General features: G+C 43.6%; 1 protein-coding gene across 4 annotated transcripts; it reads right to left on the reverse strand.

The window, feature by feature from the left end:
* Positions 1–5674: 5674 nt before the first annotated feature.
* On the reverse strand, positions 5675–16658 carry LOC310771409 (SAM and SH3 domain-containing protein 1-like). Of its 4 annotated transcripts, none has more exons than XR_014552427.1 (4): positions 16454–16658; positions 12291–12385; positions 7370–7535; positions 5675–6438 (listed from the first exon to the last, which is right to left on the reverse strand). XR_014552427.1 is itself a non-coding variant. In XM_083664027.1 (4 exons), exons 3-4 carry the CDS (start codon positions 7449–7451, stop codon positions 6178–6180), a joined length of 309 nt encoding a protein of 102 aa, XP_083520153.1. In that variant the 5' UTR covers positions 7452–7535; positions 12291–12385; positions 16454–16658; the 3' UTR covers positions 5675–6177. The 4 variants fall into 4 exon arrangements, 3 of the variants coding, with proteins under 3 accessions (XP_083520153.1, XP_083520155.1, XP_083520154.1); XM_083664027.1 differs by having other exon boundaries at positions 7404–7535; XM_083664029.1 differs by having other exon boundaries at positions 7379–7535.
* Between the last annotated feature and the right edge of the window lie 7849 nt (positions 16659–24507).

Genomic DNA, 24507 nt, shown 5'->3' on the forward strand with positions numbered 1-24507 from the left:
TCAATGTAAAAAGTAGTTTTTCGGGTTCCTCGCAATATTTCCAGTATTTAGAGTGGTCACATGGCTATGAAAAAAAAAAACTTCAAAATAAAATAAAAAAAAGTAAAGAAAAAAAAATTACAAAAAAACAGAATAACTCCGGCTAGGAAGGTCGTAGAGAGCTCCGGTTGGATGCGTTGGAATCAGCGTCACCTAGTTAGCCTAAAAAAAACTACTTCCGGTTTTGCCTACAAAATAAAATAAAATGAACGAAACAGGAAGTAGAATTTCCCTTGCTCGGATCAACGTAAAAAGTAGTTTTTCGGGTTCCTCGCAATATTTCCAGTCGTTAGAGTGGTCACATGGCTATGAAAAAAAAAAAAAATTCAAAATAAAATAAAAAAAAAGTAAAGCAAAAAAAATTACAAAAAAACAGAATAACTCCGGCTAGGAAGGTCGTAGAGAGCTCCGGTTGGATGCGTTGGAATCAGCGTCACCTAGTTAGCCTAAAAAAAACTACTTCCGGTTTTGCCTACAAAATAAAAGAAAATGAACGAAACAGGAAGTAGAATTTCCCTTGCTCGGATCAACGTAAAAAGTAGTTTTTCGGGTTCCTCGCAATATTTCCAGTCGTTAGAGTGGTCACATGGCTATGAAAAAAAAAAAAACTTCAAAATAAAATAAAATAAAGTAAAGAAAAAAAAATTACAAAAAAACAGAATAACTCCGGCTAGGAAGGTCGTAGAGAGCTCCGGTTGGATGCGTTGGAATCAGCGTCACCTAGTTAGCCTAAAAAAAACTACTTCCGGTTTTGCCTACAAAATAAAAGAAAATGAACGAAACAGGAAGTAGAATTTCCCTTGCTCGGATCAACGTAAAAAGTAGTTTTTCGGGTTCCTCACAATATTTCCAGTCGTTAGAGTGGTCACATGGCTATGAAAAAAAAAAAAACTTCAAAATAAAAAAAATAAAAAAATAAAAAAAAATTACTAAAAAACAGAATAACTCCGGCTAGGAAGGTCGTAGAGAGCTCCGGTTGGATGCGTTGGAATCAGCGTCAACTAGTTAGTCTAAAAAAAACTACTTCCGGTTTTGCCTACAAAATAAAAGAAAATGAACGAAACAGGAAGTAGAATTTCCCTTGCTCGGATCAACGTAAAAAGTAGTTTTTCGGGTTCCTCGCAATATTTCCAGTCGTTAGAGTGGTCACATGGCTATGGGAAAAAAAAAACTTCAAAATAAAATAAAAAAAATAAAAAAATAAGAAAATTACTAAAAAACAGAAAGTGGGTGTAACTCCGGCTAGGAAGGTCGTAGAGAGCTCCGGTTGGGTGCGTTGGAATCAGCGTCACGGAGAAACTATGCAGCAGAGACAGAGGGGCTCATTTGTGGGAGCGGATTGGCTGCTGTTCGCATATACAATGACTCAGCACTTCCTAATCTCTCTCTCTCTCTCTCTCTCTCTCTCACCATCTCTCTCACTATCTCTCTCTCTCTCACTCTCTCACTCTCTCTCACTCTCTCTCTCTCTCTCTCACACACACACACACACAGACAAGAAGGCAAATTGTAACAAGACTGATCACTGATGTCATAGGCCCTATGACATCACTGTTTTGGACCCCCCCCCCGACACATGATAGTCCACACAGGAGATAAACCATTTATTTGCTCAGTCGGTGGTCAAGGTTTTGGTCATGAATCAAGCTTGAAGACACACGTGTCAGTGTCAGTACAGGACAAGACTTGAGGCTGGTGTCAGGTGTCAGTACCAGACACAACAAGGCTGGCCAGAATTACAATGAATGAGTTGTTTTGATCTGACGCTGTTGTGTGACGTTGTGCTGTGGCTCTGGCGCCGCCCTGTGGCATGGCAGGGTTTTACATCACTTCCTCAGTCAGCACACGGCCTTCCTGCAGAGAGAGGTGAGTGTAGCAGTGAGCAAAACAGTGTGTGTGTGTCGCTGCTGAGCCAAGACGTTTGCTCTGTTGATTGAATTGCAGGCAATAACAATGGAAAATCTTGCTCGTAGCTGCTTTAATAACAGTTGCAGCGCAGTACAAGATGTAAGGCTGGCCATGATTACAATGACTCAGCACTTCCTAATCTCTCTCTCTCTCTCTCTCTCTCTCTCTCTCACCATCTCTCTCACTATCTCTCTCTCTCTCACTCTCTCACTCTCTCTCTCTCACTCTCTCTCTCTCTCTCTCTCTCACACACACACACACACACACACACACAGACAAGAAGGCAAATTGTAACAAGACTGATCACTGATGTCATAGGCCCTATGACATCACTGTTTGGGACCCCCCCCCCCCCCCCCGACACATGATAGTCCACACAGGAGATAAACCATTTATTTGCTCAGTCGGTGGTCAAGGTTTTGGTCATGAATCAAGCTTGAAGACACACGTGGCAGTGTCAGTACAGGACAAGACTTGAGGCTGGTGTCAGGTGTCAGTACCAGACACAACAAGGCTGGCCAGAATTACAATGAATGAGTTGTTTTGATCTGACGCTGTTGTGTGACGTTGTGCTGTGGCTCTGGCGCCGCCCTGTGGCATGGCAGGGTTTTACATCACTTCCTCAGTCAGCACACGGCCTTCCTGCAGAGAGAGGTGAGTGTAGCAGTGAGCAAAACAGTGTGTGTGTGTCGCTGCTGAGCCAAGACGTTTGCTCTGTTGATTGAATTGCATGCAATAACAATGGAAAATCTTGCTCGTAGCTGCTTTAATAACAGTTGCAGCGCAGTACAAGATGTAAGGCTGGCCATGATTACAATGACTCAGCACTTCCTAATCTCTCTCTCTCTCTCTCTCTCTCTCTCTCTCACCATCTCTCTCACTATCTCTCTCTCTCTCACTCTCTCACTCTCTCTCTCACTCTCTCTCTCTCTCTCTCTCTCACACACACACACACACACACACACAGACAAGAAGGCAAATTGTGACAAGACTGATCACTGATGTCATAGGCCCTATGACATCACTGTTTGGGACCCCCCCCCCCCCCCCCCGACACATGATAGTCCACACAGGAGATAAACCATTTATTTGCTCAGTCGGTGGTCAAGGTTTTGGTCATGAATCAAGCTTGAAGACACACGTGGCAGTGTCAGTACAGGACAAGACTTGAGGCTGGTGTCAGGTGTCAGTACCAGACACAACAAGGCTGGCCAGAATTACAATGAATGAGTTGTTTTGATCTGACGCTGTTGTGTGACGTTGTGCTGTGGCTCTGGCGCCGCCCTGTGGCATGGCAGGGTTTTACATCACTTCCTCAGTCAGCACACGGCCTTCCTGCAGAGAGAGGTGAGTGTAGCAGTGAGCAAAACAGTGTGTGTGTGTCGCTGCTGAGCCAAGACGTTTGCTCTGTTGATTGAATTGCAGGCAATAACAATGGAAAATCTTGCTCGTAGCTGCTTTAATAACAGTTGCAGCGCAGTACAAGATGTAAGGCTGGCCATGATTACAATGACTCAGCACTTCCTAATCTCTCTCTCTCTCTCTCTCTCTCTCACCATCTCTCTCACTATCTCTCTCTCTCTCTCTCACTCTCTCACTCTCTCTCTCACTCTCTCTCTCTCTCACACACACACACACACACACACACACAGACAAGGAGGCAAATTGTGACAAGACTGATCACTGATGTCATAGGCCCTATGACATCACTGTTTGGGACCCCCCCCCCCCCCCCCACCCGACACATGATAGTCCACACAGGAGATAAACCATTTATTTGCTCAGTCGGTGGTCAAGGTTTTGGTCATGAATCAAGCTTGAAGACACACGTGGCAGTGTCAGTACAAGACAAGACTTGAGGCTGGTGTCAGGTGTCAGTGCCAGACACAACAAGGCTGGCCAGAATTACAATGAATGAGTTGTTTTGATCTGACGCTGTTGTGTGACGTTGTGCTGTGGCTCTGGCGCCGCCCTGTGGCATGGCAGGGTTTTACATCACTTCCTCAGTCAGCACACGGCCTGCCTGCAGAGAGAGGTGAGTGTAGCATTGTGCAAAACAGTGTGTGTGTGTCGCTGCTGAGCCAAGACGTTTGCTCTGTTGATTGAATTGCAGGCATGTGAATGATTGCACTTGTTCCATAGAATTGTTACGTTGGTATCGTCTACTATTACAGCTAAGATGTGATGCATGGATATTACATTTAGACTGTTTAATAACAATGGAAAATCTTGCTCGTAGCTGCTTTAATAACAGTTGCAGCGCAGTACAAGATGTAAGGCTGGCCATGATTCCAATGACTCAGCACTTCCTAATCTCTCTCTCTCTCTCACTCTCTCTCTCACCATCTCTCTCACTATCTCTCTCTCTCTCTCTCACTCTCTCACTCTCTCTCTCACTCTCTCTCTCTTTCACACACACACACACACACACACACACAGACAAGGAGGCAAATTGTGACAAGACTGATCACTGATGTCATAGGCCCTATGACATCACTGTTTGGGACCCCCCCCCCCCCCCGACACATGATAGTCCACACAGGAGATAAACCATTTATTTGCTCAGTCGGTGGTCAAGGTTTTGGTCATGAATTAAGCTTGAAGACACACATGATAATCCACACAGGCGAGTAAACATTTAATTCAGGGTTCCCACGACCATGGAAAATCTGGAAAACTCAAGGAATGAGTCAAATCCACGAAAGTTGAGGAAAAGTCTGGACATTTTGTTGTGTGTAATGCAATTGTTGGAGTAATCTTCCATATAATGTAACAACAGCAAATGTATTCTCTGTAGCTGTTGACATAAGGTAGCTCTAATATGTGTCAACTTTAGTGCTTATTGTATTTTTTACGATTTTGTAATCCGTACAGGCTGCCCCATCTGTTCTGCACATGTGCGAGCGGCTCCGCCCTCTGGCACAGCAGGTACAGCAACGCCACTTGTACAAACTTGATACAAACCAGTGTTTCCCCCTAGAAATATGTTCAGGCCTGGAGGGATTTCGAAACACACCCTGACCGCAACGGTGAGGGCCGTCGCTGGCGACGCTAAACTTTTAGCTAACCTGTTCGCATCTATGTTCACAATGGCATCCCAAGTATCATCATACTATTATGGGATGCGATGCGAACAGTTGTATTATGGGATGTGCGTTTGTGTGTATATAATCTTAAAATCAGCATCTCAATTAGCTCTCACACTTTCAGAACATACTGGCTTGGTGGTCTGATGCTAAATAGTGGGTATATGAATACTATAATGCTCGATTTGATGTAGCTATTCATTTATACTGGTAAGGCAACTAAAAATGTGCTTTGATACACATGGAGGATATTGTCTGCTGTGAAAAGCCCATCTCCCATAGTGATTATTGGAGCGATATACTGTAGAGCGTTTTTTTAAGGACTCTACAAAATGATAAAGGGCATGCATCCAAAATACGTTATGAAATTGGACATATAATCTGAAATATAAAATTGTGTGGACAGCTGTCTCTAGAAAGGACTGAGAATTGGCCTCAAAATAAGGCTGTAACATTCAAAAGGCAAAAACCCATACAGTACACGTAACATATAAAAACCAGTTTGAAATTAGGATATGTGGTACGGTATAATACAGAAACATGATACAAAATAAGCCATTTCAAATCTCAAAACAACCAGTTATTAATCGTTTTCTTTAATTGTTTAGTTGATTAAAAGTCCAAACATTGACTGAGTTATTTAACTGTAACAACTTTGAATGTATTAGGTAATGAAACCTGTGAATGATAAAGAAATTGCTTTGGCCAAGCTACATCCTTAAGAGATCCTCGGGTAGTTTCGTCTCAGCAAGAAATGAAGATGAAGCACTTTTTGAAACGCGGGGAAACACTCATAAACAGTCTTCCTTTATTAAAAAAAAGAAAAACTTCCATCCTAGAAAAGAGTGCACTATCTTCCTTAAAGGCAGATCCAAGTCTTGTTTTTTAAGACCTTCGGGATGTTCTTAGAATGGAAGCCATCCCACAGACTGAGTCTAGAGTCTGGGTTAAAAGGCATCTGATATCTGGTCTTGGCTTGCAGGGACAAACTCCCCCATGCCGTAAACATTTGAGAAAATGGAGAGAGAGAGAGGGGTAGCCCATTACAAGTCTCAAGTGTGATGTCGGTTTGTCTAGCGTCCAATGTACTGACCACTGAGCTGAAACCTGTCTCCATTCACCCAATCTGATTCCACCTGCATGGTTATGACTGGCCCTCTCTGTGTGCATAGACCAGTTGTGCCTTGCTGACCAGCCGGCGGGCGTGTCTCTGGTCCTGAACGCCCGCTTTCAACACGCTGCTCTCCGTCAACAAGGCCGCGCGGCCCAGCGAGTCCACGCCCGCCTTTGCCAGGGCCGCGGCGTACATGGGCAGGCCAATGGAGACGAGCCAGTCGGACACGGTGCTGATGTTACCCGAGGACAGAGGCTTCCGGCACATCTCCGTCAACCCTCCAGACGGGATCTGAGGAACAGGACGGAGGAAAGACCATATTAAGTCCCCTTGCTGATGATGTCATGATGATATGGATGGCGGCCATAGTGGAGGTACTCATACAACACAACTCAGAGCTGCAAACTCTCACTCAAATGAGCCTCTTCTCACTCTCACACCACACCTCCTATTTCTCACTCCAAAGTTCTCTTTTGGGTCCCTGGATCAAAAGGTTTGGGAACCCCGGCCCGTATAGCCTACAGGCTTGAACGTTTATTTCCTGACTTAATCCAAGAGATTAGGTGGTGTAGAAATGCCAGCTTCCAAGTTTTATCCCTAATTTTAAAACATAGCAGGACGCCAATGCTTGTTCATATTTTATTGTATACATTTTCAACCATCATTTTCTCTGGTTCTGGGTCTATAAGATGATAATTTATTCAGATCTATTTGGATAGACCTGAGAGACTAAATTGGGGAGTGCCGGATGATGGGAGTGACTTGGTGAGGAGCATAGATCTTTCTTTTTCGAAGTTTGCAGACAAATGTGTAATATCTGGAGTATATCTAAAATGCTACCAAACAAACACACATCAAGGATGCTAACTCCTGAAGAGTGAAGAAGGTGGCAGATCAGGGCAGAAACAAAACCACTCAGAAATCATTTGCTAAAGTGCCTTATTTTGGGATCAAAAAGGCCACAGAGAGGTCGAGTAGGTCTATTTACCATGAATAATGCTAATTTTAATATGAACAAAAACACGCGTTGCCACCCCCGTCATTGTTACGCCTATATATAACTCTGCATTCTCCACTGGACCTCCATGTTGGCGCCAGCGGTGGTTGCTAGGAGATTTGTGACACAACCGCAAAGCCTCTCTTTCCCAGCCTGCATTGATGTTTTATGGGAAAGCCTCATTAAGCTCATAAAAGTCTGGCTCTATGATTTTATAATTATCACCGTTCATACAGAAGAAGTAGCTGTGTTCATTTACAGCCATGCGGTGTTGTTTGCGGAGCTCCTTGACACGGAGCTGGTCCATGGTGGAGGCCACGTCCTTGAAGGGCTGCACCAGGTCCTGAGAGTATCGCTGCACCAGAGGCTGGGGGATCCCTCAGCAGCCATGCTGGAGGACGGGACGGATGGAGAGAAGAGAGAAAGAGTGATATGTAACACAGGTGAATTGAACATTCTGCCATATACACACTCACCTATCCACAGTCCTGTATAATGATTGGACAAGCAAAACTGTCAACTCAAACACCTGAGCCAATCGGCTGCAGGCTTTTCAGCCCTGCACCCGCCCCCTTTTCTTGGTCTGGGAGGAGGAAATCACTGCCTCACTCTCTCACTCCATGGCACCACTCACACCTGCTGAGAGCAGACCCCACACCTTGATGCAAGCAGGCCACAAACCTTGACTCATGTTCACCTTGACTGACATCGGACATTTGGAACCTGAATATTGGAAACTGGATGCAACACTGCTTTTTACACCACATGGTGTCTGATCTGAGGAACTGATGTCCTGCTGCTGTTGTGGAGGAAACCGTGGATGCGAATACTGGATGGGCTTCATAGCTGGAGCTAATGGATGGCGAGCTAAACCAGAAGAACCTTGAACTCTGGGCAGGCCTCAAGCCTAACTCACTCCTACCATAGGCCCCATTCCCCTTGGGTGGTAGAACTTTACACACTAGTCTTTAATCATTTTTTCTCTCCCCTTCTCCCGCATTGCACTCTACAGGTCATATGGGTTGTGCAATTATTGTCATAACAATTGTCAAACTTAAAGCACTTTAGTCACAATAGTCACTTTACAGTGTGAACTGAATTGAAGGCTTTATGGGATTGTGCAATTGCATAGTATTTATGACGGGGAAGAAGATGGGAATGAAATGAATAGAAATGTGATTATTTGACTCTATGAATTGATTTGAACATTGATGGACTGAACGGAAATCACCACTAGTAGTGCTACTTTACAGAAGGTGTAAACCCACTCTTTTTGTTATCTAAAAGGCCTCTTTATATTTACTTTATTTGTTATTTTTCTTGATTTATTTCAAGTGTTTTTTGTTATGCATTTTCATTTTGTTGATCTAATACAAACCGGTTCTTGCAGTTCTGTGTCGGTGTGCTCATTACTCTTCCACGAGCTCCATAGTCAAACCTGGAACTAGTCCATACTCTACTGTATACTTGATTATATATGTCTCCTATTTACACTTATTCCAGCATAAGTGCTACAGATACATTGGACATGACTACACAGAAAGACCAGTACAGTTGCATAAAATAAAACTAGTAAAAAAACTGGATATATCCACATTAAGGGAGATTGAGATCAAATGTCACAATATCAACACTGACTTTACCCATCCAAGACTATGAAGCCACAGACGATAACACAAAATGGATTCAAGACCCCCATTTAATATGGTCACAGAGTTAGTGGAGTCTGAATGAGGACCGCATGTTCCCGGCAACATGGATTGGGTTGATGTAAAGGAGCGTTTTGACTTTATATGCTCATTGTGGACAATATGAGGATGGAGAAGCTCTGATCTGGTTGTTTATGGGTGAATGAAGCAGACTAACGATGTCACATCACAGGGCAGGAGGGGAGCTGTGCTGGCTGGCTAATAAGCACAATCTCAAAGGGAGCCAGGGAGATATGAAGACGGTCATTAAAATGTCTGATTTGAGTGTAGGAGGTAGAATAAGAGGAAGGAAGAACGAAAGAAAGAAAGACCACATGTGCAACAAGTCAAAACATGATTAAAGACCTTGTGAGCAGTAAGAAGGAAAACGCTTGGCAGAAAACCCATGAACTAACTTTCTTTTCTCTCTCTCTCCACTTCCCTTCCTCTCATTCTCTCTCTCTCTAGACACCTGGAGCGGAGGCGGCTCTCCAGCAAAGCCCGGTCAGGTCGGCCAAACTGGACCGGAGGTGCGAGGGATGATGGAGGAGAGGAGAGGAGGGAGGGAGAGCTGGCCATACAGCCCGGCAGCATCCTGTCTGAAGTAGTGTACACACTGCCAGGTCAGCAGGGCTCACAGGCAGCCAGCAGCCACACAGGTTCGATCAGATCTTTAGCGGTCGTCTATTTGACCTTTGGCAGTATCGACAAATTGGAGTAGTGTGATGATTGCATTCATATTATTGGGTAAATGTTGCTACAGCGCGCAGTGTGCCAGTGGTGTCTGTGCCACTCCACTTCTGACTAATAGGAATCCAGCAGAGCTGTGGTCTTGCACACTGTTTCACACCTCATCCCCTGATGCCTCTGTGTGTGCGCGTGTGCGTGCGCGCGTGCACGTGTGTTTATCCTGGCAGCATCAGGGGGCACCACCATGTTAAAGGGGCTCAGCCTGGGGTCTGGCGAGTGGCAGAGTATTTTATAGTGTTCAAACAAACTGGCATAAGCCAGCAGCGAGCACACTCACCGGTGTTTTCAAAGTTTCGGTGCACGGCACAGGAGGTACTTAGTAGGAGAAAGAGCCAGCACACAAAAATGTCCTTTCGTTGAGTTTATTCCAGCACACCAGGTACAGCACACGGACGTTTCAGCCTAACGGCCTTCTTCACGCTGAAGACCTGGTGTGCTGGAATAAACTCAACGAAAGGACATTTTTGTGTGCTGGCTCTCTATCTCCTACTGAGTATTTTATAGGCCCGTCTGCCTTCAGTGACATTCAGCCTGTAAACTTAACAGTCTGAACCGCATCACAGTAATACTCAGCCCGCCGCTATCCCCCCTCATAGGCAGCTTCTTTATTATTTCATGCACGCGCACACACACACACACACACACACACACACACACACACACACACACCTACCTCAGCATCCTGGGACCGAGCGATGCAGGGTGAACCACATCCAACATTAATCTGGATGGATGGCCATGGGGCTAAAATAAATGTTGATGTGAAATTACATTAAATTATATGATTTTATGACACTTTACATTCAAAACCTTATGTGTATGTATGTGTCACTTACATTGCACCCCTGTCAGTTATGTATGCCCTATGTATGCACAAATTTTTCTATTTCTTCCTTTTAAACCTTTTTGTACCTCACCTGTCGAGGGACTATGGATGGAAATTAGCTAAGGCTATAATCCGGCACATTTACATGCAAATGTTCATTAATGTTGCACTGTCCCTGAAATAAATAAATAAATAAAATAAAATAAATAAAATCTAAAATAGGTCTTAGATTAAAGGAGAACTTACCTCCAAAACACTTTTTTTCAGCTTTTAACCAATATATATGACTTTGGGGGTGATGTGTGAAGAATTCTGGTCAGAATTTCCACATTTGACACCAAACTGTTGCCATTTTACCATTTGTATCATTTTTCAGCAGCATAACTGGCATAAGCGCCCTCTAAGGGTCAAACACTGCTTTTTTTTTCCTCAAATGAATGGGAGATTAGGGGCACACTGACGTCACAGTGCCCCCAAAGACTATGGGATTTCAAGATAATTACTCCCCTACCCCTCCTGTACCCTTTCGGCTCCTCAGAACTCCAAGCCTATTCTTATTGAAGTTTGCTCTTAAAATACTGAACCAAACGTCGTCAAAGTTGGCACATGTCTTAATTATAGTTAGTTTCCCGCTGAATGTGTCACTACTTTATTAATATCTTACCTGGATAAGCTCGAATGATGATGTATATATTATCAGTCCGAGTTGGAAGCAGCTGTCTCCAGCCCAGGCATACGGGAGAGAGTCGTACTGTAAACCTCATGCACTAGCTCCAAGCTCCGCGGGCGCGCGCAGCAGAGCAGAGCTCTCTGTGCTCTGAGAGCAGAGAGAGCAGTCTGATATTTCCGCAAACAAATATGGTCGCAGTTTAGCGCACATGTAAAATATAACGCTATACTACGACGTGACAACGTGACAAAGCTTCTCTAAACACATCGGCTACTATCATATTTCCCTGCATCCCTCCTACTGAGATTATATCGGTAATGATTTTGGACAGACTGAATGCGCGGAGGAGGAGGAGGAGAGATCTGCAGCTGTGCCCTGAGTAGCCCTGAGAGACACTCGCCTCGCTCCGACTACTGTGCCTGTCTGTGAAAAGCATCCTGTCCAGTCGCACCTTCGCAAACAGATGCGGGATTCCCTCAATCCTGTACCCAATCTCAGACTGTATTCTCTAAATCGCACACCAGCTATTTTTGTCTGTGTTTGTTTGTTGCTCCGTGAGGTTAGAGCGCCCCATGCATGCAGCAGGCTGTTTCGCTAGCCGGGGTCTGGCAGGAGGGAGGAGGCGCAGGCAGCCTGCACTGCGCTGAGAGGAAAACTTTTGCACAACTTTTAACAAGAATCACGAAAAGCCCCCAAACTAAAATGAAAAAGGGACTATATGGCAACTTGGACGAGGGAATGACGTAGAGAAATCTCGCATTGTGTTACCCCAGAACGGGGGGTTTGTTGTATTGTGCGGTGTGCTGCTGTAACGAGCCCACGTCACTTTGCTCTCGTAACGTAGTTTAACACACTGCCATAGAGATACATGCAGAAAAATAATTAAATTTCTAGTTCGCCACTGAATTACCAAATTGATATAACTATCAACCATTTTGAGCAAAGCTCTTTCCAAACAGGCCACCAGCGTTGGCTAGTTGTTGATATTTATAAAGATATGGCCCCTCTCAAATAAATTATTTTTGAGGCAGTAGGCAAACTGTAATGGCGTCGATTTCCGAAAAATAATCTTGACTTCAACACAGCCAAAGAGTCCAGTATAGACAAGAGCATATGTCATTTCTTGGTTTTTTCCATAGGTATTTTCAAATCACTGTTCTAATACATATCTAGGGGGTAAGTCCTCCTTTAAGCAGTAAACGCACATCTCACCTTTAAGAACAGGGTTTCCACGCTTCTGTGTGTTTTGTAGAGTCGTGCCACGCCCTCTTCATTGGCCACTGAAAGGACATTCTGAAGGCCCTTTGCTACAGAGGAGAGGGAGTCAGTCAGTCAGACAGAACAACCCCCTGGCCTGATACTTTATGATAATCTGCTCATGATCAGCTATATATGCCATATATGCCATAAAGCCAAATGATCTCTCCCAACTCAGACATTTAGAAGCATGTCTGTTAGATATAAAAAACTGGATGGGTTCAAATTTTTTGTTATTAACTCATTGAGTGCCAGCAACTTTTGGAGAACGGACGCTCCCAGTGCCAGAGTTTCAGAGCGTTTTCAGTGATTTCTCGAGGCCCACAGAATATTGTGTGATATTACTATGTAAACACCGAACACGCACAAAGAACGACGAGACTCTATTGTATCAGCAGCAAAAAAAAGTTTATTGATATCTTTTTCCGTTCTTTAGTTATCAGCCGGAGAAGATAGGTCAAAAACAGCAAAAACACGCGTTTCCATCTAGAAGCTGAGATATTGAACCTTTTGTGAAATTAAGCATTTCAAGCAAATCACTGACTCTGAAACTAATATTTTCTGACCTGAAACATCTGAACAGTAATTTCCTTCAATATAACAGCACCCCCACCCCCCTCTACTGCAAACTCCTCCTCCGTGGGTGTGTCTCTGGTGGCTTTGCTCGCTCTGCTGCTTGTCAGGCGAGTCTCTGCTGCTTGCGGATCCACGTTCGGATGGCCGCCGCTCGTCGGGGGAGTCTGGATCGGGCTCGCCTCGCTCGTTTCTGGGGTTTCGGTTGTGAGCTGGGATGAAGCTGCGTCCGATTCTGGGCTTTCTGGGCTTTCTGCTGCGCGTTTCAAAGTGTGCTGCACCCAGAGTCTATTTTCGGAGCCCCCCACCGTTGTGCGCCGGGCTCCCAGCGCGACAGCGAAAAGCATGAGAATGGTTTCATCGCGGCTTTTTCTGCTGTTTTTACTCAACTTTCTCTAATCTGGAGAGCACTGTCGCCACCTAATGGGTCGGTAAAATAGGTTATACACATTCAACATGCCCCAAAATTTTACAGGAGATGGATCTGGCTTTGATCCACGTCCCACCGTCAAAAAACGCAATTGACGAACATACTCGTCCTTGGCACTCTACGTTACTAAACGAAATGACGAACATACTCGTCCTTGGCACTCAATGAGTTAAATGCTTCTAAAACAGAGTTATTAGTTATTAGATCTACTAAACATGAGAAATTGTTCCAGAATTTTTGTGTAAATATTGATGGCTGTATTGTCCCTGAAAGTCCTACTGTTAAAAACCTCGGAGTGATTTTTGATTCTAATTTATCGTTCCAGTCTCATATAGCAGCTATTACCAAGACATCATTTTTTCATCTTCGTAATGTTGCCAAAATCCACTCTATTTTATCTCTGCGCGACGCCGAAACTGTAATTCATGCATTAGTTTCCTCTAGACTTGATTACTGTAATGTCTTCTCTCTGGCCTCCCTAGTTGTGCTACGAGAAGTCTTCAGCTGGTACAGAATGCTGCAGCTAGAATATTGACTAAGACTAGAAAATGTAATCATATCACTCCCATTCTGGCCTCGCTTCACTGGTTACCAGTATATGCTAGAGCTGATCTTAAGGTTCTTCTTTTAACATATAAGGCTGGCTGTGCACCACCGTATTTATTAGAACTTCTTACACTTTATGTACCGGCACGCCCCCTCCGCTCTTTCCATGCTGGTCTTCTAGCCATTCCCGTGGTTAAGAAATCGGTTGGTTCGAGAGCCTTTGCTTACCGCGCCCCCTATCTGTGGAACAAACTTCCACTATATGTTAGGGAATCTAGTTCAGTTGACATTTTTAAATCAAGACTGAAAACACACCTTTTTTCTCTGCACTACGGCCTTCCCTAAAACTACGGTTGGGTTTGTCACATTTTAAAACACCCCTTTTATTTGGGATGTTTTTTTAATGTGGCGGTTTTACTGTTTTACTAGTTTTTATTCATTTATTTATTTTATTTGTATTCGAACACCCCTTTTAACTTGTTGTTTTTTAATGTGGCCCTCACTTGTGTTTGTTTTGTTTGTAAACATCCTTTTAACATACATTTTTAGAGCATTGTTTGTTATACTTTGTCCTATGCTCTTTTTTAAGTGTAAAGTGTACTGGGACCATGCTTCATGGTGATTTTGCACTTTAAATAAAAATTGATTGATTGATTGATCTGATGTATAGTTTGATGTATGTATAGTTTGATGTATAGTTACCAGAGGAGAAAGCTCATCCGAATGGAGGCACTGTGTCACCCAGGTTTCAGGAGATGTGCTCGTCCTGCCGGGCAGTGGTACCCCCTCCAGCAGAGAGGTCAGAGAGTATCTGGAGCAGGGATCTGAGGTCGAAGGGAGCAGAAGATGAATTCATGCTCATCTAATGTTGGATAAGCAGCAGCAACATTCATCACCGCACAGCATAGCTATAAGCATGCATTCATCCCCATGTTTCTGAGATGACAGGTGGCTCTCTAGGTTAGACAATGGTTAGATAGCAAGCTACAATCTGCAATGTTGTACACATGCATTTGGGTTTCTCGGAAAATAGGACCATCCGAGGAGCACCTGAATGCAACTAGGGATGTCGATGGTTAACCGTTAACCGTTTAACCGCCGACAACGTCATTGGTCGGTTAAGCATGTCGGTCAAACGGTTAATTTGCATATTAAATTGGCATACAACGTGTTGCCAATATGGTGTTTTTTTCCTCCTTCGCGGTAAGCAACAATGTTAACGTAGCCTAAGTAGTTACTGTAGCCGCATTATATAGGAATTAAAAGCTCCTGCCACTGCCAGAACAACATTCATTTAGAGAAAGGCTTTTCCAAATGCAAAAACTGCCCCTCTCACTGTCCGCCTCTCCCCCCGCGTGCGAGATGTGCTCTGTGATAAACTCAGCTCCACACATGCGCCACACCCCTGCCTCCCCTCTGCTTTGACCAGACGGGAGAAGACGCCCTGCCCTGTGCAGCCTACAGCGAGCCTGTCAGTCATGCTCCTTCTGTGTTCCAGCCGCTGTCATGAAACCATGAGGTTACTTTCAATGACGTGTTTCAAAACAAGCTGCGTCTTCCACATCGATTCACTGAGGAATCCACACTTTTACCGTAAATTGAGTTCTCCCCGGGTCTGTCTGTCTCTCAGGTGTAATAATCCCACAACGATTACAGCAAGAGTGAGAATGCTCTTCTAAACACATCGGCTATTAATATATAATTATTTCTCTGCATCTCATATTAGATCGGTAAAAAGTTTGGACAGACTGCTTTATTTCATTTGTTCATCCTCCCGAGTCCCGCAATGCTGACAGCTGTCAGTGTGCGGACTTGCTGCACTCGTCATGACGTGCAGCCGGACACACAGAGAGCATAATAGCCACCTACAGCCCTTGTCGCAGATAAAGAGAGAGAGGGAGAAGGGTGGAGAGAGAAGCAAACTAGTTTTTGCAGATCTCAAAAGCAGGTAAACCACTGTTGAATTAGTGAGAATGTCAGAAGGAGGAGAGAGCAATAAGCGCTTCGTCAGTGCGCCCTGCAGCGTGGAGGCTTGGGGCAGTGTCGATGTGCTCTTCAAAGTGGAAATTCGTTCAATTAGCGACACGTTTCGTTCTGAGCTTTTAAAATTAGTTTCTGCTGGTTTTATTAGACTATTTCTGACACCTGCAGTAAGATAATTCATTTGAGAATTGTGAGCGTGAGTATGGGGTTTTTCCTCCGTATTTCCCCCTTCTGCAATGCGTGCAGCTCCTATCATAGCCTATCTCATAGCCTATCGGAGGAATGTTTTTGTTTAGTGTGCTGGAGGATTCAACTTGTCTTCTCGTTTTGTTAATGTGTTTTTTTCTGCTTGTAGATGTAAAAAATAAATGCTTTATAATGGGGGGAAAATCAAGCATTTGTTGTGGTAATAGTTTAATGTGGCACAGACAGTCAAATAGCGCATTTTAATCTTCTCGGTTAACCGACAATTGTCGGCTAATGAGGGTCGGTTGTCGGTCAAGAAAAATTATGATTTTCGACATCCCTAAATGCAACATTACTACCATTGACCATAACCCCCGAGCTCTCTGTGACCCTCTCTCACCTTGGATATTCAGAGTGATGTCCAGACTGCCGAGCAGCGCAGGCACCGACACAGAGCAGGCGTACGTCCCCTCATTTGAGATCTTGACGAGGGGCAGGGTGAAGGAGGCGTCCCCCCCCGGCCAGGCCCTTCAGCCTGACGCCGGTGCCCTGCGTCTGCCCCGACCGGCTGCTGTAGCTGAACAGCTTGGTCCTCTCCCCGCGATGCTGCCGGTACCACTCCACGTTGACGTTCGGCCCCCGGTGGTCGATGGCAAACTGTTGGGACTGTAGGCTCGCTCGCACCCATGGAGAAATGGTTTGTAGAACCATGGTGGCTGGAAAAGCACATGATGACACAGAAGCACACAGATACACTTTTAAACAAGGGTTATAACGGTTTGCCAATACATGCATTGGGAGATGCAACAGTGATTTCCAAAGTTGAAAAAGTGACTTGTCCAATGATCGCCGAGGGGGACTAATGATTAGCCAATCAGCATCAATAAACAGATTAGCCAATCAGCATCAATAAACAGCGCAAAGGGTGGGACTAACGCTGTTGTCAAGCTGTCGGACCAAACAACAATGGTGACTGCGATAGACGCTGCTATCAAGGCTGATCTAAATCGATTAAAAGTACCAATTACAAACGGCAGTCTGCTTTGAAGACATTTATTCAAAGGGGAAATGTTTGTTTTGTTCTCCCAACTGGATTATATTCAGGCAGATATGTTGGTCTCTAGTGGGGAGAGTTGCAGCAGCACATGCTAGCACATGCTTCCTCCGACACATGTGCAGTCGTCAGCCGCTTGTTTTCACCTGACAGCGAGGAGTTTCACCAGCAGGACATAGCGCGTCGGAGGATCACCTTATTCCACCCAGTTCCCCTCCCCCCCAAACAGGCACCCAGACCGACCGTCTCTGTCCCCGATGACGGGCTGGCTGAGGTAGTCCTCCTGCAGGAGGGTGTGCCTGAGGAAGCTTGTGAGGGTGAACAGGCCCTGGCTGTGTCTGAGCGTGCAGGTGAACCACAGGTCGTAGTCCTGGGCCCCATGGCCCGGCCAGCACACCTGGATGCCCCTTGTGCTGAACCACCGCAGCTCACACTCCAGCTGCTCTTCATCCACCCCCTCCACATACCCCTGCAGGTCCACCTTAGACACTGCAGGAGAGTAGAATAGAATAGAATAGAGAAAGTTGAGTAAATACAGTTGTTTGAAGGAGAGATGTATCAATGTAAACTAAAAATGCAGTAGATAATCCAAAGCAAATATTTAAATAAAAATACAACATTTTATTTCCTAATGATTTGAATTGTGTGGTTTTTATGCAAATAACCAATAGATGACAATAACAAAGTAAAAGGATAACATTTTGAATTTTGTACAGTTTACACTGACTTGAGGATGGGTGAAATTATTTTTTCATACGGTTTCCGGGACAGTGGTGAAAAAAGTGAGTCTGGAACCTTGAATAAGGCTCTCACATTGTGTTACCCAAGCTTTTAACCAGCGCTGTTGTACTTTTGCATTTCTTTTGGTGAAAGTAATGCAAAAGTAATGTAATAAGTTTACTCTAATACACAGTGTAAAGAAACATTAATTTCAAATGAAAGTTACCATTACATTTTGAAAGTAACTTGCCCAACACATAATAGAATAGAATAGAATAGAATAGATCAGAGTTTTCAAAGTAGGATGCGGGCATCCCCAAGCAGTTTCAGCGATTGGAAGTGAAAAGATATTAAATTAGTTATTACATTAATTATCAAACGGAGATCACATAGAATAGCTTAAATGTATGTGATTTGGTTAAAGATAGTTCAGAGATACCGTCATTTTGGGGGGAATTTTACTGTTTTTCCCTACATTTCCAGAGTCGGAAACAAATTAAATCTTGTTATGTATTTGGTGTAGTCTGATGAGTCTGACGTATAACACTAACAGCAATATCAGGCTGTATATGGGATAAAATTACATCATCATGAACATCCCATAGGCATCCAGGAATGGAGCGAGGGGGCGCCTTTTTCCCAAGCTTTGTCTGGGGGGGATCACACAGTCACAGACTTTGAAAAGCCCTGGAATAGATAGTTGTCAGTGTCTAGCTCAAAGCCATACCCATGAGCAGGAAGGTGGTGATGCAGGGGTTAACAGGAGGGTCTCCTCTGTGGCCAAACTGCAGCACAGCGTCTCAAGGATGAACTGGGTCTCCATGTGGCCTTCCTGGTTCAAAAACACCCGCTCATCAAAGAACACAGGGCAGCCAGGACGTCTGAGACAGACACAGCTAGCAGTGCTAGCTAGCACGAGTAGACAAGGGTCTTTAAGATTAAACAACAACACATGCTTATTCATTGGTAGAAACCCGTTCCTGCTGCTTAACGGCCATACAGAACAGCTTCCATGACAGCCTGGACAACTTTCGCTTTAATTTCCTGAGGAACCAGACCGCGCAACCCGACTACAGCGAGGAGAACATGTTCCTACAGCCAAAGAACTTAACGCTACATACGAGGGATTGGATAATATATTGCTGTTCCATTGCAACATCAACACAGAAATCCGCCATTTTGTCCTGGAGGAGACACTTCTGATTGGCTGTCATGTTTCTCTGCTGTTGTCCCATTGGCCAAGCGGGTGTTTTTTCAGACCAAAATGGCGGCAGAGCTGTTTCCAAAAAAAGTAGTATATCTACTCTTGCCTTCAACACTCTTTGCTCCAGCTAAGTTGCGTTCAAGTGCTGCTGGGAATGTTCGAGACATGACCATCAAACCTGGAAAACAAGACGTTCTGCAACTTAACATTCTAAATGAACGATTTACATCGACAAAAATTCTTCCATTTTGCTTAATTTCAACAATATGGTTGTTGTTTTACATCCCTGCACTACACCACTTCAATCAATATTTGCAGTACGCCCGGAAAAGATGTGAATCCCCGAAGTTTAGAGTGTTCTCCCATTGAGTTATTGTTTAGAGAGGCTGATTATTGGGGCCAGCGCTGCCGCAACTGACCACTGCGAGGCGCATTCGGTTTCCAAAAATAGCCGGAGTGACTCTCTTTCCTTCCACGCTCTTTGCTACGGTGTCCGTAATAGCTCCATATCGACCACTGTGGAAAGATTGTTTGTGATGCGAGCTTCTGTCTAGCGCTAGGTTGTTAGCACTGCAGTCGACTCGACTATGCGTTATAGTTCAACATTCTAGATAGCCGTTTTAAGAAATACGCGTCATTTAAACCTGTTCACCTGGCTGCATATTGTTTTATTTCGAGGTGGAAATGGCTGCGGCATAATTTGCTCACATGTGGTCGTATTGACCTATACACTTGTGCTAACGCTAGCTTGTTTAGCAAGCTTGTTTGTTTACTTGTTTACTAAGTGCCTTCCCCACTCTGGCTCCTCTGCACGGATTTCCATTGTAATTTCACTTCAAGTAACGTTAGGGAGTGCCGCACGTATAAGGTAAGGCAAAAAGGCTAATTAGTTATTATCTATTTGGAAAGCAGGGTCAAATAACCCTAGTCTCTAAACAGTAAAGTGTCACAATGCTTTTGAATTTAATTACAAATTAAGTAAGGCTCTGTTAACATTAAGCCTCGGGGTTTTAGATACCCATTGAACCAAGAACAACCTTCCACCTAACGATAACTTTCCAAATCTCTCAAACAAGTCTGACACCATAAATTGGCTGCTGAGCCCAACATCAGCTGTGTAGTAACGTTACTTTTACAGCAGAGGGCGTGTTGCCTCCTGGTAGCATGAGAAAGTAACAATTCAGTAACTAGTCACATACATTATTTACATACAGTTTTTCCGATCAACTCAACAGGGTTGTTGTTCAGCATAGCTTTACCCACTGACAATCTTTTATTTACAGTTTTAAAAGATTTCCTCAATATGTTTCCCAGTTAGGCTTTGGTGTTGTTTTTTCCTCATTTTAGATGGTTATAATGCATTCCTAAATCCTCTTCCACTCCAGAATAGAATTATATTGTTCAATGTAACGTTACACAGCATGCTGCACTATGGCCCCTAACTAGATGTTCTAGAAATTAATGTACCAGTCCAGTCCACTAGCCCCCAATTAAGTTATAGATGGCTTTGAGCCGCTCTTGTTTTATATCTTCTTATTAAAGCCTTACCACAGCAGTACAACAGACCCTTTTGCACAGATTTCTACTTATTTCCCATACTCTGTTTTTGTAAATGTATCCCCTTTCATTTGCTTTTAATAGACACTATTATGTGTGGATCTATTTTTTTTTTATATACATCAAATGCACAACCTGTTAATCTGCAGATGTGTATTTTTCTTGTATGCAGGTATTTTTAACCATGCTCTGACTTTTTTCTCTCTCAGTTTGAGGCTATTATGTTTTTAATAATACAACAAAATAGACAATATTTTTCCAGTTTTTTGTGTGGCTTTGGCTTTGAACCACCGACCGTAAATATGGATAGTGATTCTGGTAACATCCTGACCTTTGACCTTTGCCTCCAGATGTTTTTGGTGGGACTGACCGGCGGTATCGCCTCAGGGAAGAGCACAGTGTCTTCAATGCTGCGGGAGCTCGGATGCCCCATCATTGATGCTGATGTGGTGGCCAGGAAAGGTAGGCCACTCCCTCTCTCTATCTGTTAATTTCACCAGCTGGTTGACGATTAGCTGTGTGAGTGCATGAGATTGGGTCAGGTGGTGGGTGTTGGATCTCTGAGGTGGTAGAGCAGGAATCAAGAGCCTCAAAATGGTTGCTGTGAAAAGGGCCTATTCTGAGATGGAGCTAGAACATGTTTCCGTTGAAAGAGAATGAGCCAATAAGGTGAGGCAAGAACACGCTGCTCCATAAAGGTTTTGCTTGCCCCTGTGTTACTTCATGCACATTCACATTTGTGAATCTCAACAATACACTTTTTCCTTATCTGTGTACGCTTACCTGGTAACTGATTGTATTATTGAATGTAGTTCAGGTTTGACTGTATTTATATGCCATGGCCGCCCGACTCGGCACAACGCTGTATACTTTGCTATAGAAAAATTGAAAATAAAATATATAAAAAAATTTAAATGTCTCAAATTTTAGATAATAAAGATAAATAGATATACCAGACAGACAATAGAGATATTAGATGTATGTTTCATAGCTGATTTTGGGGAATGGATTGAAAGTACCTGCATTTAATTGTATCAGCCACACAGTAGAATTAAGACCCTATTTAAAATATGTCTTCACATACCACCTGTCAGCCTTTTGAAGCTGGATTCTGCCAGGTTGCACCGTCTTTTGGGGGCATGTTAACTCGGCCCATCTACAGTGGCTATTCAGTTCTCAATTATAGCCCCGCAAAGCAGCACAGTCAGCTCATCCTGGGCCATCTCTCCCGAGGAGTACGTGTTCGCCGCCCTCAACCGCTACATCGTCATGCTGTTCCTCCTGCTGCTGAGGCTCATTGGCCTCTGCCGCTGACCTCGAAAGCTTTGAAAAGTTTGTGAATTTGGGAGGGGGGATAAGGCCTTGAAAATAGAAAAGGAAATAGACATGGGTCATTGAAAGTGCTTGAATTTATATATTTTGTGCAAGTAGGCTATAGAAATTGCATTTCTTTTGTTTTTTTTATCTCAAAGATTTTCATGTAAATAAATGTATGTTATGTCAGTATCTAATTTACATTATAACCATTTTCTGGAAATGAAAAGATTCAAATACAAGCAGAACATTGGAATTGGAAACAATATCCACTCATTTGAGGATATTCCAGAATAGCGTTCCGACACTAGTATGTGAACACAGATGTGAACAGCTAGGTTTAATGACAAATATGGAATATCACCCAAGGAAATACCACGGTTTAATGCCAACAGATAAACCATACAGATTTGTTGTAATTGTGAACACAAATAAGGGAGCGGACATGGTTTTCAAGTATAACACAATGTACAACTTTTATTCAAAGACAGGATTGAAAAATATAGGTCACTTGTATTCACTTCAGACAAGACAGGACACTACGTTAAAGTCTGAAATTTACCTAGATTTGCTATAAGAATTGACATTTCAGCTAGTCACCTGATGTCACTATTAATGGACAGTACAGTAGTAAAGATTTTGAAAATTTTGATTAATCAATCCAAGTCAGAAACAACATGTGCTGTGAGCCTTTTAGAATTCAAAAACCTTACTTCCAACAATTAACTAGCCTGCACTAACTACTGCACAGTAACGTGTACAAATATTGAATGTATAAATGTAATAATAAGTATGTCGGACTTTAAGATTGTGCCTTGCTTGTCAGCAAGCACAATAATAAAACAATCAAAAGCTTTGTCAGATGGCCTCTAGAGGGCGTCTTTGACTAAGAGATGCAGTTACATACATTGACTGTAAAGTTACATAGGCTATTGAAGTGCAAAATTAAAAAGTTGGTCAATATCGCTCCCTTATGTCACATCCTGTGTTACAGGATTTGTAAAGTCAAGTCAACTTTATTTATAGAGCACATTTACACCACTGGGCAGTGGGCACACCTGAATCCAAAATGTCTTCATATTGCACAACATGCGGCCCAACGTTTGCATTTGGTTGACACAAAATCATCTGTGAATGATCAATCGCGAGATTATGCCAATATATATATATATATAATATATAAATGAGTCCAGTAGTAGGGTCACTTTGGGCCTAGGGTGTTCATAGTGAAGTGAATATGAGCATCAGTGCAGACTTCGCTTTGTTTGCTGTAGTTGGTTGGGTCAACAAACCACACCGCAGGTCTGTTGTTACAGGCCTGAGACTCAGAACATCATGGCTGCCTGTGAACGCAGCCTGAAGCCCCACTCTGTAACACAGAACATCATGGCTGCCTGTGAACGCAGCCTGAAGCCCCACTCTGTAACACAGTGGAGTTCACTCTCCTCACTAACAGGGCTGGAAATGAGTGTAACCGAATGAATGTGAGTCCTCGTGAGTCCCGAGTGGTAGCGAGTAGGGCTGGGCGATATCGCCTCTAAAGAATATCTCGATATTTTTCGGCTATATCGTGATATAGATATCGGCTGGTTTGGGGTTAATATCAGTTGTAGTTCATTACACAGGAGGCTGGTTTGCGGTTAATATCAGTTGTAGTTGGTTACACAGGAGGCTGGGTTGGGGTTAATATTAGGGGTGTAAAAAAATCGATTATAAGATGCATCGCGATGCGGACGTGCACGATTCTGCATCGATTCACAAATGCCAAAAATCGATTATTATTATTATTTTTATAATCAAAGAAAATATAATGGAAGTACATGCATTTGTTTATTTTAATTATGGATCATAATACAATGCAATTCCAAATGCACTTTATTTTAAAAGTAGCCACACAGTGAGAAAAAATAAATCATGTGTTGGGGGGGAAAAAGTGATGCATCGATTTAAGATGCATCGATAATCGTAATCTAATTGAATCGTAGCCCTCTGAATCATAATCGAATCGTGAGGCCAGTGAAGATTCACAGCCCTAATTCATATCCCTGTATACATGATAAAGTACTAGTATCCCGGTTACTGGTTACTGCATGCTATCTGCGCAGGCGCCTGTGATGTTTACAACACAAACATCACCTGCATGCTCGCTCGTATCGGGTGCGTGATGTCATTCACCTTTTTGGGCCAAGACACTGCGGGATTCCCTGGGATTCCCTCTTCTTCACGGGTGCCTGGTCTCCGTTCACGCGCTGCTTCCTTCCTTCATTGTAGGCAGCACCTCTGCACAGCATTTCAATGCTTTACTCACCTCACTGAAAGACAAAACTGTTTCCTCATCGCTCCACAAGTGTTTGACATTTTCTGTTGCATCGTTTGGCTGAAGCTGCGCCTGCGCAGGCATTCAGCAGCTGCGCAGGCATTCAGCAGCTGCGCAGGCATTCAGCAGCGGTAAGAAACCAGGATAAGATGTATACATTACATGCAACAGTATCCCGGTTTCTCTCAGAAGCGGCGTAAGGGCTGATCTAGGTTTCTGATATCAGGATATGATTTTTACATGATGCGCAAACACAAAAACCCCATCATAACCGGGATACTCGTTGTG

Source organism: Poromitra crassiceps, assembly GCF_964638095.1.
Source record: "Poromitra crassiceps genome assembly, contig: HAP1_SCAFFOLD_614, whole genome shotgun sequence".
NCBI lineage: Eukaryota > Metazoa > Chordata > Actinopteri > Beryciformes > Melamphaidae > Poromitra > Poromitra crassiceps.

Coding starts and splice junctions, on each gene's coding strand:
- LOC310771409 (XM_083664027.1), bottom strand. CDS start 7,451: ATGGACCAGCTCCGTGTCAAGGAGCTCCGCAAACAACACCGCATGGCT. Junction 6,439..7,403: donor GCAAACAACACCGCATGGCT/GTAAATGAACAC, acceptor CCTGTTCCTCAG/ATCCCGTCTGGAGGGTTGAC.